This window comes from Pangasianodon hypophthalmus, chromosome 16, assembly GCF_027358585.1.
Source record: "Pangasianodon hypophthalmus isolate fPanHyp1 chromosome 16, fPanHyp1.pri, whole genome shotgun sequence".
Lineage (NCBI taxonomy): Eukaryota > Metazoa > Chordata > Actinopteri > Siluriformes > Pangasiidae > Pangasianodon > Pangasianodon hypophthalmus.
Window position 1 is genome coordinate 67,501 of NC_069725.1, and position 12,500 is coordinate 80,000.

The following is a 12,500-nucleotide window of genomic DNA, read 5'->3' on the forward strand; positions in this document are numbered from 1 at the left end:
ATTCTTCACGACTACTCAGATCAAAAAGTGCAGGCTATTTGTTGGTACCTCAAATACTGAAGGCTGCAGCTGGGGGTAGAGCTTTCTCTTACAAAGCCCCACAGTTATGGAACAGCCTTCCACTTAGTGTTCGGGGCTCAGACACAGTCTCAGTGTTTAAGTCTCGGCTGAAAACATATTTGCTTAGTCAAGCCTTTTGTGAATAGTTTTCTGAGGTACAGGAGCAGGTCTGGAGGGTTCACAGGCATAGAGTGCTGTGGTGAACTGGGATGTTTGGATGTAGCACAGTTATAGAAGGGATTTATTTATAATCGCACTATTCGGTGTCACCCAGATGAGGATTGCTTCCCTTTTGAGTCTGGTTCCTCTCAAGGTTTCTTCCTCATATCGTCTCAAGGAGTTTTTCCTCACCACCATCACCTCTGGCTTCTCATTAGGGATAAATTCATAAAATTACAATTTATATCTTAAAAGTATTTATTTCTGTAAAGCTGATTTGTCCATTGTTAAAAGCTCTATACAAATAAAATTTAATTGAATTGAACTGAAGCTCTTGATCTGTATCTGTATGATTTTATGCATTGTGCTGCTGCCACATGATTGGCTGATTAGATAACTGCATAAATGAGCAGGTGTATGAACGTGGTAAATGAATGTGAATGTAGAACCTTCATCCCTCCAAAACTGGACCTTAAATAAATGTTAAAGTTAAAAATTCACTTTATCAGGTAAAAGAATAAAACATTCACCTACCATTCACCTGTCATACAGCCATCATACACCCATTACACAGCCATCATACACTCACCCATCATTCATCTATCATGCAAATATCATGCAAATATCATGCATTCACCCACCATACACCTATCATACACCTATCACACATCTATCTCAAACCTATCATGCACCTACCATACATCTCATACATTCACCTATCATACATCTATCATACACCTGTTATACATTTATCTTTCATCCATCTATCACACACCTATCATACACTCACCTATCATTCACTTATACAACTACCAAATATTCACCTATCATACACCCATCATACCCCAATCATACATTCACCAGTAATACACCAATCATACACCCGTCATACCACATTTGGCGCTGGAGCCAGACTTTGGACACCCCTGGTGTAAAGTGTAGAGTACAGGATGTAGCATGTAGGGTACAAGTTTTAGGGTGTAGGGTACTGGTGTAGGGTACAGGATGTAGGGTGTAGGGTACTGGTGTAGGGTACAGGATGTAGGGTGTAAGGTACTGGTGTAGGGTACAAGTTGTAGGGTGTAGGGTCTTGGGTACAGGATGTAGGGTGTAGGGTCCAAGTTTTAGGTTCTTGGGTATAGGATATAGGATGTAGGGTACAGGATGTAGGGCTGTTTATTCCATACTTTATGTAATGCACATGCATATTGACAATGTTTTTATTAAAATTTGTCATCAAAAAAAAAAACAAAAAAAAACAAAGCAACATTCTATTCACAATAGTTCAGTCCCAAATGTCTCCCTATAAAGTACAGGGGATATAAACTACACCCTATCTAGTGCCCTACATGTGTAATAACTTTGCTGTAATAAGTAAAGTTCAGTTAAAACAGTCTCAGTAATAATGTGGATAATTCGCGCGCATGTCTGTATTTACTAGTTTAAAAAGTATTTTAAAGGGAAAAAATGGTGCTCTTACCCGTTAAATGCCCTAATAAAGACACACTGATCTGTACAAGTGCACTTCCCTCCGTGAGCCGCTTCTTCTTCTTCTTCTTCTGCTCGCTTTCTGCTTTATCTTTTCTTCTGCAGGTGTGTGAGACTCTGCACTCATTACTGCCCCCTTGCGTCCGGATCTGTAACTCCACCCTGCATCACTGCGCATATGCAACAGTTCATCACTGCCCCTTTCAGGCCCCGGTGTCTATTGGCTCTTTCTTTCTGTCTTTCTTTCTGTCTTTCTTTCTTTCTTTCTTTCTGTCTTTCTGTCTTTCTGTCTTTCTTTCTTTTCTTTTTTATTGAGAATATCTAAACATAAATGAAGTGAAAAGAATTCCAAAAAAGATTTCCTGAAATGCAGAATGGGTGGAAAATTGGAGTTTTTACATTTGTAATAATTGAGAACATTTATTTGTGACATTTTAATAATAATAATAATAATAATAATAATAATAATAATAATAATTGGCTTAGAAAGCTCAGTAGCAGATTGCTCTTTATTGGATGTATAGAGCACTACATAAAAGTCAATAACAAAGAGCTGAGGAAATTGCACATTATTATTATTATTATTATTATTATTATTATTATCATTATTATTATTATTATTATTATTATTATTATTATTATTATCACTGGCTTCCTGCAATCATGTAAATCAGAGTACATATGAAATAATATTTATTTTGAAAAAAAAAAGCAATGAAAATAATCTCATTTTCATTTCTGTTTATTTCTATTCTTGAGAGAATGATGACAAAATGAGGAAGTTTAATGAAAAATTAAAATACAAGACAAAAATAAAAACTGTCATTATAATTATGAGCTAAGCATTATCATTCATCATTACAGTTTTTTTCACTCTTCACTCCTCACACACTTCTTCACCTCAGTACTGAAAGTGAACTGAACTGTAAATGCATTTCGTGAACACAGTCTTCAAAATTATTGCACAGTTTTCACTCATTTTACAGCTTAATACGTTTCATCAAACTTATATTTTCTAGAACTTCCAGGTTTTATTCCGGTTGTATAAGAAAATGTATTCTGTACAATCAGAATAAAGTTCTGTTTATAATCCATCATTTTTATAAATGCTTACACTATAGATCAAAATAAATCAACAGTTCTAGTACAAACAATGTAAAAAGAAATATTTACTAAATCATCAGACAGAACACACACACATACACACACACACACACACACAGTGTAATTACGGTGGTGATGAGTGTAAAATTACATTCATGTTATTTATTTAAAGTTTAAATAATAATATATAATAATTTATCACACACTGTAATTACTGTGTGTTTATCACTGTGTTCTGATTATTGCAGAGGGGCTTCTCCTTTTGACCACAGACACACACACACACACACACACACACACACACACACACACACTTAGAAGCTCCTCAGCAAAGCAACCGTGTCACTGCTTGAGCTGAATCTCACTGTAACAACAATAACAACAATAATTATTTTATACTTACAGTTTATTTATGTGTGTGTGTGTGTGTGTGTGTGTGTGTGTGTGTGTACAGACCTTGTGATGTGGGTTGCTCTGTATCAGAGTGATCAGTTTCCTCTTCATTGTTGTCCATCTGAATGAAACACAAGCGGAGACAGACACATGAAAAATACTAATCATTAATAATGTGTGTGTGTGTGTGTGTGTGTGTGTGTGTGTGTGAATTTACTCCTCCTTTCTCCTGCAGTTTCTTCCTTAGTTCTGCATTCTCCCTTTGCAGGACTTTATTCTGTAGAAAACAGAGAGAGAGAGAGAGAGAGAGAGTTACATAATGCTATTTAATTAATTTATTATTATATACTTTAATTACTACTATATAAATAGAAGCTTAAAAAGTATGAAGTTTATACAAACTGAGAGTAAATTAAAATACAATAGAATAAGTAAAAGTATGGTGAATAAATACATTAATTGTATTTCATATAATTTATATATATATATATATATATATATATATATATATATATATATATATATATATATATATATATATACATATATTATATAATTTAATAAAAGCATTTTCACTGTGTGTATTATAGATTATTATGTTATCGAATTATAATTAAAAACATTTCTTTACATTAACACACATTCTGTGTACTGAATATTAATATTTGTTTATTTCACTTTAATGTTTATTTAAATGAAACAATAGCAGAGAGTAAAATATCTGTGGCTCTAAATCATAAAAATGTATCCCACTTTATCAATTTACTAAAACTGTTAATTATCCCCAATCCTAATTATTTTACACAAAAATATTGACACCCCTGCAGTTCCTTCACACCCACCAGGGGGCGACAGAGTAAATCATCCACTGATGACGTGTCATATATAAACATCACATTTTCATTAACGCTGATTTTATAAATATTACTGTTATTCAAAAGCACCTTTCAGTAAAAAAAAAAAAAAAAAAAAAAACAGGAAGTAAACACGGAGTAAACAGAAAGCCTGCAAAACTGTTGTTTTTATTTTTCAGAAAGTACTTTATTACACACTGCACTTATGACCATCATGATCACAAACAGGCAACATTTTAAATCAGGACAATAACCAGAAACTCAGAAACACTCTGCATACATCCCAAACCACATGCTGATCACTAACTAGTGCACCTTTTTAGTGACTTTCATGTAGAATATCCAGTGCACTCAGGGTCTGAATATAAAGCAACTAGAGTAATGGAACAGTCATTACGGTGGCTAGTGGACATTTCTAAGGGGAAGTGGACAAGGGGAAGTGTCTAAAACAGTATTGTAACGTGGCCCTAGTTCCTCACCTTGTGTCTGAGGGCCTCCACCACCAGATCACGACTTCCCCTCACGCTGTCCGAGCTTCTGCTGGCCTGGAACGCGTCTCCAATCACCGACACCAGCAGGTGAGACTGAAGAGAAAGGAGAGTTTATGAATATGCAAATTAGACATAATTTCCCACCCTGACCTATTAGTAAACTACACCGATCAGCCAATCACAAACTAGATCGTATGACATCACTACAAGTCTTGGTTTACATCCTCATTTATTACATCCTCGATTACATTCCATTTATTTAACAATAGCCCAAAACCTGTTAGAATATAATGTTACTATGATAACCATCTGTTAATTAACTAGCACTAGCTCAGTTAGCTAGCTAGCTTAGCAGACATCTTCTGTGGCTAAAAGTTTCCAGTTATTTTTTATCCTCTAATAATTTGTATTTATTAAACTCTCTCTTAGTATATATTAAAGTCTGTCTGTGAGACACTTTATTTATCATGTGAAGGACTCAGATCAAATTCAACACATAAAACCACCCTGAAATGCGTACTGAATATATTACTGAAATTTAAATTGATATTGATATTATTCTGATATTGATACTCACAAACTTTGAGCTCTGGAAGACGTAGCAGTGGTGTGAGTCGAGAGCTGGGTGTTTCGCCATGAAGCCGAACAGTTTGGGCTGAAACTGATGAACAGCGCAGAAAGACACGGACGAGAGAGTGCAGGAGTACAGCATGAACTAACAGACAGACAGGGAGTGAGACAGAGCGTGAGAGTGAGAGTGAGAGTGAGACAGAGACGGAGACAGAGACAGAGACAGACAGAGACAGAGACAGACAGAGAGTGAGAGTGAGACGGAGACAGACAGAGACGGAGACAGAGACAGAGAGAGACAGACAGAGACAGACAGAGAGAGAAACAGTGATGCAGACAGAGAGTGAGACAGAGACAGAGACGGAGAGAGACAGAGAGAGAAACAGTGATGCAGACAGAGAGTGAGATGGAGACAGAGACAGACAGAGACGGAGACAGAGACAGAGAGAGACAGACAGAGACAGACAGAGAGAGAAACAGTGATGCAGACAGAGAGTGAGATGGAGACAGAGACAGACAGAGAGTGAGACAGAGACGGAGATGGAGACAGACAGAGATGGAGACAGACAGAGACGGAGATGGAGACAGAGAGTGAGACAGAGATGAGACAGACAGAGACGGAGACAGATGGAGACAGAGACGGAGACAGATAAAAGGTTATCATAACATTTATAGTATATTTTATAATATAATTAATTCATTTTTCATTTTGTATTGAAACAGGAGGCTAAAAATTTTTACCATGCTAATTTGAATATTGTAATTAGCAGATCCCAAATCCCGCCCACTATTATCATACAGGACACTGAAGTGAGATCGCAAACAGCTCAGAGAAATATTCGATATTATATTAAATATGAAAGTATAATTATTCTATTTTAAATTATTAATAAATTATTATTAAATATTAAACTACTTAGCTGTTTATATTATTCTGATTTATTCTAATTTAGTAATGCGCATAACTCTGTGTAACTTTCCTTTAATCACAATTCCTACTATTGACTGTGTGTATCTATAAATCTGATGAATATGTGTGTGTGTGTGTGAGAGAGAGAGAGAGAGAGAGAGAGGGGCAGTTTTACTTTAGTCTTATGTTCCAGGATGTCGATGGAACTTCTGGAGAGAAACAGATGAACTTTACTCTTTTTCTTCTTCTCCATCTATAAGAGGAACAGCACACAGACAGGAAACACCACACTACTTCATTTATTCTACATATATCTGCATAAATCTGCATACTAAATAGATAAGTGAGTGGTGAGGACCTGAAGTGCTTCTGCAGCCTCCATCAGAATCTCCATCCCGACTGGACGCACCACCTCGAGACGGCCGAGGAACTGAGGAACATACACACACACACACACACACACACACACACACACAATTATTGCTGTTTCTAGCAAACAAACACATAATGCTGAGGAGAAAAACAGCACTCACTTTAACAGAGAAGGAAATTTCACTGTCGTTTTCACTGTCACTCATCGCCGCTCTCGCAGTCCAACACAGAGAGACAAAAACACGACCTGAAAAATATCAATATATGTCTAGGGTTATCAGTCGTGCTCTCTCTCTGTTAGCAAGAACATCTTTTTTTTTGCCCTGAGATCAGTGTGACTTGTGTATTATACAGAGACTCCACTCACAGATTTGATATACATGCTATAATGACACACTTGCATTAAGAACACACTCACCATTAATCTTGCATTAATCACACACGCACTACATTTACAGCATTTGGCTGATGCCCTTATCCAGGGCTACTTACATTTATCTTATTTATATAAGTGAGCAGTTGAGGGTTAAGGGCCTTGCTCAAGGGCCCAGCAGTGGCAGCTTGGCAGTGCAGGGGTTTGAACTCATGACCTTCCAATCAGTAGGCTAATGTCTTAGCCACTGAGCTCCCACTGCCTATTGCTCTACTCTCTACTCTCTGGTTAAATGACCTGCTACTGGCCTCTGATCAGGGTTGTGTCTCCTTGCTTGTGTTGCTTCACCTTAGTGCAGCTTTTGACACCATAGATCATAAGATTCTTCTAGATAGACTAGAAGATATTAAAGATATTAAAGTGTCTGTACCTGAAGGAACAGTTGAGGATTTTTTTTTTAATTGAAGTATCCCCTTTTACAAAATAAGGTCCTCAGTTAAGAAAGAAATTGTTCACTCCCTGAAAGGGAAATATATTATTATAGGGTTTTAGCTAGAAACTTCTAGGATTCTCTCAGTTTTTAACCCTTTTTGTGCACAGTGCAGGGTGTGGCCAAAAGCTTGGAATGATGAACTCTGAGCCTTTCTTCCTTTATTTTCTTAATCATCAAAACACTTTAACTGTGAACTTTTTTTTAATCAAGATTTCTTTCAGAACACATTTACACACACACACACACACACACAAAGTAAAGTGCATTAAAATAAAAAGTAAAACACTTACTTTCTCAGTGTGAAGGTGGTGAAGAACTCGTCCTCACCCTGATGTTCTCTCAGCTTTATAGTCTGAAGTTAATCACTAACTGAACACTGTGGTTCCTTATTGCAGCGTCTCTGGGTGATTATCAGCTCTGATCATGTTTACTGCTGCTTATCATCTGTACCTCAGATAATAAACACTAGCACACGCGTCCTGAAAGAAACACTGAGTCTGAGGAGAGCTGAGGGGGCATTTAAATTATATCCGTTTGTAAAAGGGGCTTTTAAAAGAGTACGTGGTCTGAATCCTGCAACTTCTAAAATCTTAGCAGAAAAATTAAAGTAAATGATCCAAAATTGAAAATAGGACAATTTATAAAAGGGAAGAAGAGTAATGATGGACACCACCACTAGATGGAGCTGCTGAGCTGCTGAATGAACGTGACAAAGTGTGGAAGAGCGAGACGGGTGGAGATACAGACTATTGCCCTGTTACAATACAGTTTTAAACTTGCTCTCGTCTTTTACTCTTCCCCCTAGTTTGTTAAGTGCACACTAGGGTCACACAGCACAGGTTCCTGGCCAAACTCATTTTCTGCTCCTGAAGGCTATGTCGACTTGTTCACTCCTCCAAGGGGTCATGGAACAAAGGGCACTTGAAATTATACATAGAACAGCCCTTAAGATGGCATCTGGATTCTCCCAGGGGGAGTATTAAAAATAGTATTCAAATGGAGAGAAGTGCACTTGGTTTGAGAGTTATTGGAAGAAGTGCACTTGGTTTGAGAGTTATTGGAAGAAATGGGCTTGGTTTGAGAGTTACTGGAAGAAGTGCACTTGATTTGAGATTTACTGGGCGAAGTACCCTTGGTTTGAGAGTTATTGGAACAGGTCCTGCAGCTGTTTTAATTCTAAATCATTTCCATCAGGGATCAATGAGACGTTCCTGTCTTGAGCGAAGCACACTCCAGATGCGCACTCTGTCTGACATTACGGGACTTTTTTGAAAAATGCAGCTTCAAAGTGAACTTGAGGAAATTCAAACATGACGAACAAAACTCTGTATGACACTCAGTGCAGTTCAGCTTCAGCTTTACAGGCGGAAATTTGAAAAACACAAAGACTAGAGGACTGAAAGAAAGAAAGAAAGAAAGAAAGAAAAATCTGCACTGGAGCATGAATTAATGTTAATGTTTATGTTAGTTAATGTTAGATCCGCTAAAAGACTTTTACTGAAACACATTTTTTTCAAAAAAACAAATTCATGTTTAATTTGAATTGAAATGAATGCTGGAATTGTTTTATTCAGTAAATTTGTTTGACATTAATTTCTTATTCTCATGTTCCTTCTTTACATCCTCAGTGAGAGGAGACACGGGAAGAAACTGGAAAAAGAAATAAAGAAGTGAAATGAAGGGAACGAGAAGATGTCTCACTGCTCGCTGTTCCGTCCACGTCCACGTCCACGTCTCACACACTTTAAACACGGCTGTAATGTCCACATGTGGACGCTCTGATGACTCACTGGAATCTGTGTAAATAAAGTAAATAAAGATCTGATCCTGTTCTGACTGCACGCTAACATTTACACAGAATAAAGCAGATCATCAGTGGAGTCTCCGCACCAACACACCCTGTGTTAGACATTAATAAAATGAAAGCCGTGTGTCCTCCAGGCTTTGTGAACATCAGATTGTGTCACACAGATGAAGAGCTTGACACAGGATGAGAGCGCAAAAGGGGAATATCTGAGAGAGAGAGAGAGAGATAACACACGCTAACTACATGTTAGTAATGTATTCAGCTAACATGAGACTGAGAGGCTGTAAATTCTTCTACACTCGTCTCCATGTCATGATCTTGTGATCTATCAGGAATCTCCAGACTGGACTACTTCACCTCACTCCTGACAGCTCTGCTCCTGCTCGCCATCTGACCTCTGGAACTGATCTCAAGTTCTACCACACCACCCTATTGTTACGCTCTCTTCACCCGCTTCCTGTAGCTGCTGCATCAGATGCTCGCCTACAAAGCCAAAAACAGACCTTCACCAACCTTAAAGCACTTATCACCCCCGCTCTGCACCACGCTCCCTCCGATCCTCTAGCACTGCTCAGCCGGACCCATCGTCTCTCAGGGAAAGAGGAAAACCTGCATCAAGGCTCTTCTCTGTCTTACAAGAATTTCCTCTAGCTGAAAATCACTGATGAAGAGTAAAAACACATCTCTTCAATAAGCATTTAAATGATCACTAATTAACAAAAAAAAAACCCTGAGTTGTGTGTTTTCTTGCAGTGCTAACTCTCGAACAGCGTTTAATCTCGACAATATGAGTATGAGGATATTTCTAATGGAGACAAAAAGCACTTCTGTAAGTCCTGTGTTCGTCATGTGCACAAAATGTCAGGGACAGTTGTACATTGAAATGCTTGTTTTGAGGCTCAGGTACTCTACAGCTGTGCAACACAAATAATATACATCAGAAGATAAGGGGGGAACTTGTGCAAATACAATATAATTATAAAATATGCAGTAAAGTGCAAATCCCAACTGTAGACACTAGAATATGTGCAGTCACAGTGTGTGAAGAAGAGTGCAAATGGTAGTAAAATAAACAGTAGCTGTGTGTAGTGTGTATTGTCTGAGCAGTCCTAAAGTATTTAATAAAGAAAATACACTTAAATGCTATATTTTATTGTTTTATTTTATTGTTATTGTTATAATGTTGGAATTGTTTATGTATCGGTGAGTGTGGCTGTTTATGTAAGGCTCGGCCCTGACAGCAGGTTCTGATGATGTTTCTGTATCACTCAGCAGTAAAGTGAGTAAATTCAGTGCTGTGTTTTCCTCACTGCTGCTCCCTGCGTAGTGCACTCAGGTTACTGTCTGTGTGGAGTTTCACACGTTCTCCCTGTGTCTGTCTGGGTTTCCTCCGGGTTCTCTGGTTTCCTCCCACCACCCAGATAAAGTGTAAATAAGATAAGGTGTGTGTGTGTGTGTGTGTGTGTGTGTGTGTGTGTGTGTGTGTGCATGTGTGTGTGTGTGTATGCGTGAGAGAGAGAGAGACTCTGGCGAGTCCATGTTAAAGCTCTTACTGAAGAAGAAGGTTTTATATTTTTGTCTCTTCCCCCGTCTTGTCCTCTCACTTCTGAACTTCAGTTTGAATTTAAGAAATTCTAAATTCAAAAAATAAATTCAGAGATTATAATAATCTGCTGAGAACAAGCAGGCTTTTAAAGTGAATCGTTCTCTGAAAGCTCCAGAGTAGTGTGTGTGGTGTATTTTTCCGAGTCGTGTGTGTAGACGTGTGATTTCGGAGTGTGAGATCTGGATTTAATAAAACACACACCACTTCAGGAGAACCTACAGCGATGCAGCGCACACTCCGGCCTCGTCCTTTATCACACCTCCACGTTTCTATCCTCCAATCAGAGATGAGTCCCGACACTCATCTTGTTTACTTTGAGCTGGGCGTGTCCTTGAACGTGTCCAATCAGTGATGGTGGTGGGCGGAGCCTGTGAGGACCAAGCTGGTCTTTATAAATGTGCTGGAAGCCAGATGGTGGTTAAAACTGAAGCTGACTGAAGGATCGACTGAAGGATCTTTAGGCAGTAAATAGACAGGTACTGTATTTTTTTATTATTGAATGATTTTTTTTGAAAACTCACACTGAAGCTCAGAAATATTTAAATTAATACCTCTTCTTTATGTTTAAGTTGTAGATAGAAAAGGCGAGTGGTAGATCAGGGCCAGAAGAACACAGAGATCAGAGACAGAAGACCGTCTGCCATGAGAGAGGAAGACAGTTGTGGAGATTTCCCCAAAGGCGGAGTGATTCCCCGGGACGAGGACGAGGAACGCCGCAATAATAAATGTCCTGTTGTTGTGACCCGAAAACGACTGACGAGCCCTAAGAAGGAGCTCAGCGCTGATCTGCTAGCTGAAGATAAAACCATCACACCATCCATCCCTAAACGTCCCAAAAAGAGTTCTCCATCTCCTTCATCCTCGTCCTCGCTTGTGCCGTTGGTGAGCTCAGTGTCTCCGCTTCCTGCTCAGCAGTTTGAGGATCTTCACTCTCAGAGAGTCATCGCTAACGTGAGGGAACGTCAGCGCACACAGTCTCTGAATGACGCCTTCGCCTCGCTCAGGAAAATCATCCCCACGCTGCCGTCTGACAAACTGAGCAAAATTCAGATCCTCAAACTCGCCTCGCGCTACATCGACTTCCTCTACCAGGTGCTGCAGAGCGATGACGGACAGATGGACGCCAAGATGGCGAGCTGTAACTACCTGGCACACGAGAGACTGAGCTACGCCTTCTCCGTGTGGAGGATGGAGGGAGCCTGGTCCATGTCGGCCACTCACTAACTCCAACAACTCGCCTGATTCACATTAACTCTGTGCAACCTGAGACACTCAGCTGGGTTTCATAGTTTTAATTAATGCAGTAAGCGCTAAGCTCACCCTTTTACCGTGACCACGCCCCTCACTCTGACCACGCCCCCTCACATTATTCTTAACAAGTCTAGTGTACAACAAAAGTCTTTCCTGATCTAATCTTCATAATTCAGTTTCAGTTCTTCTGACTCTTCCACTTCCTGGTTCTGCTCTCTGACCAATCAGAAACGAGTTTATTGTGAATGTGTTTATTCTGAGCTCATTAGCGATGCCACTGCTAACCTGAAGGCTGTTTCTCTTATAAACATCATCAACACTCCTGACCTTTGACCCTGAATCTGACTCTCTCTCTGACTGAAACAAGGTGCATTGTGGGTATTCTGTAGATTACATCACAGGAACACTAACCACTGTGAGGATACAACCGCAAAACAACAAAACTAACACAGTACTACAGGTGAGTCAGTGGTGTGTGGGTGTGTGTGTGTGTGTGTGTGCCTGCACATGTGTGTGTGCGTGTGTGTGTGTGTGCCTGCATGTGTGAGTGCGTGTGTGTGTGTGTGTGT

At 39.1% G+C, this 12,500-nt stretch overlaps 3 protein-coding genes across 3 annotated transcripts in view; 1 reads left to right on the plus strand and 2 right to left on the minus strand.

Moving 5' to 3' along the window:
- Nucleotides 1–1,837, minus strand: part of LOC113525159 (transmembrane protein 106C) — a 13,127-nt gene extending 11,290 nt beyond the window's left edge. Inside the window, exon 1 of the mRNA XM_034312228.2 lies at nucleotides 1,700–1,837. The gene's annotated coding sequence lies outside the window, so the exon portion shown is untranslated. The remainder of the gene's footprint in view (nucleotides 1–1,699) is intronic.
- Nucleotides 1,838–2,433: 596 nt separating this feature from the next.
- LOC113525166 (PTB domain-containing engulfment adapter protein 1) lies at nucleotides 2,434–7,897 on the minus strand. The gene is made up of 9 exons (XM_053240639.1): nucleotides 7,558–7,897; nucleotides 6,563–6,648; nucleotides 6,388–6,459; nucleotides 6,205–6,282; nucleotides 5,127–5,264; nucleotides 4,538–4,642; nucleotides 3,422–3,481; nucleotides 3,268–3,325; nucleotides 2,434–3,175 (listed from the first exon to the last, which is right to left on the minus strand). The coding sequence occupies exons 2-9, from the start codon at nucleotides 6,605–6,607 to the stop codon at nucleotides 3,126–3,128; spliced, it is 606 nt and encodes a 201-aa protein (XP_053096614.1). The 5' UTR covers nucleotides 6,608–6,648; nucleotides 7,558–7,897; the 3' UTR covers nucleotides 2,434–3,125.
- A 3,189-nt stretch (nucleotides 7,898–11,086) lies between these two features.
- Nucleotides 11,087–12,500, plus strand: part of twist3 — an 11,128-nt gene continuing 9,714 nt past the window's right edge. The window contains exons 1-2 of the mRNA XM_034312236.2: nucleotides 11,087–11,156; nucleotides 11,250–12,391. Coding sequence (XP_034168127.1) covers nucleotides 11,323–11,904 — 582 coding nt within the window. The 5' untranslated portion in view covers nucleotides 11,087–11,156; nucleotides 11,250–11,322 and the 3' untranslated portion in view covers nucleotides 11,905–12,391. The remainder of the gene's footprint in view (nucleotides 11,157–11,249; nucleotides 12,392–12,500) is intronic.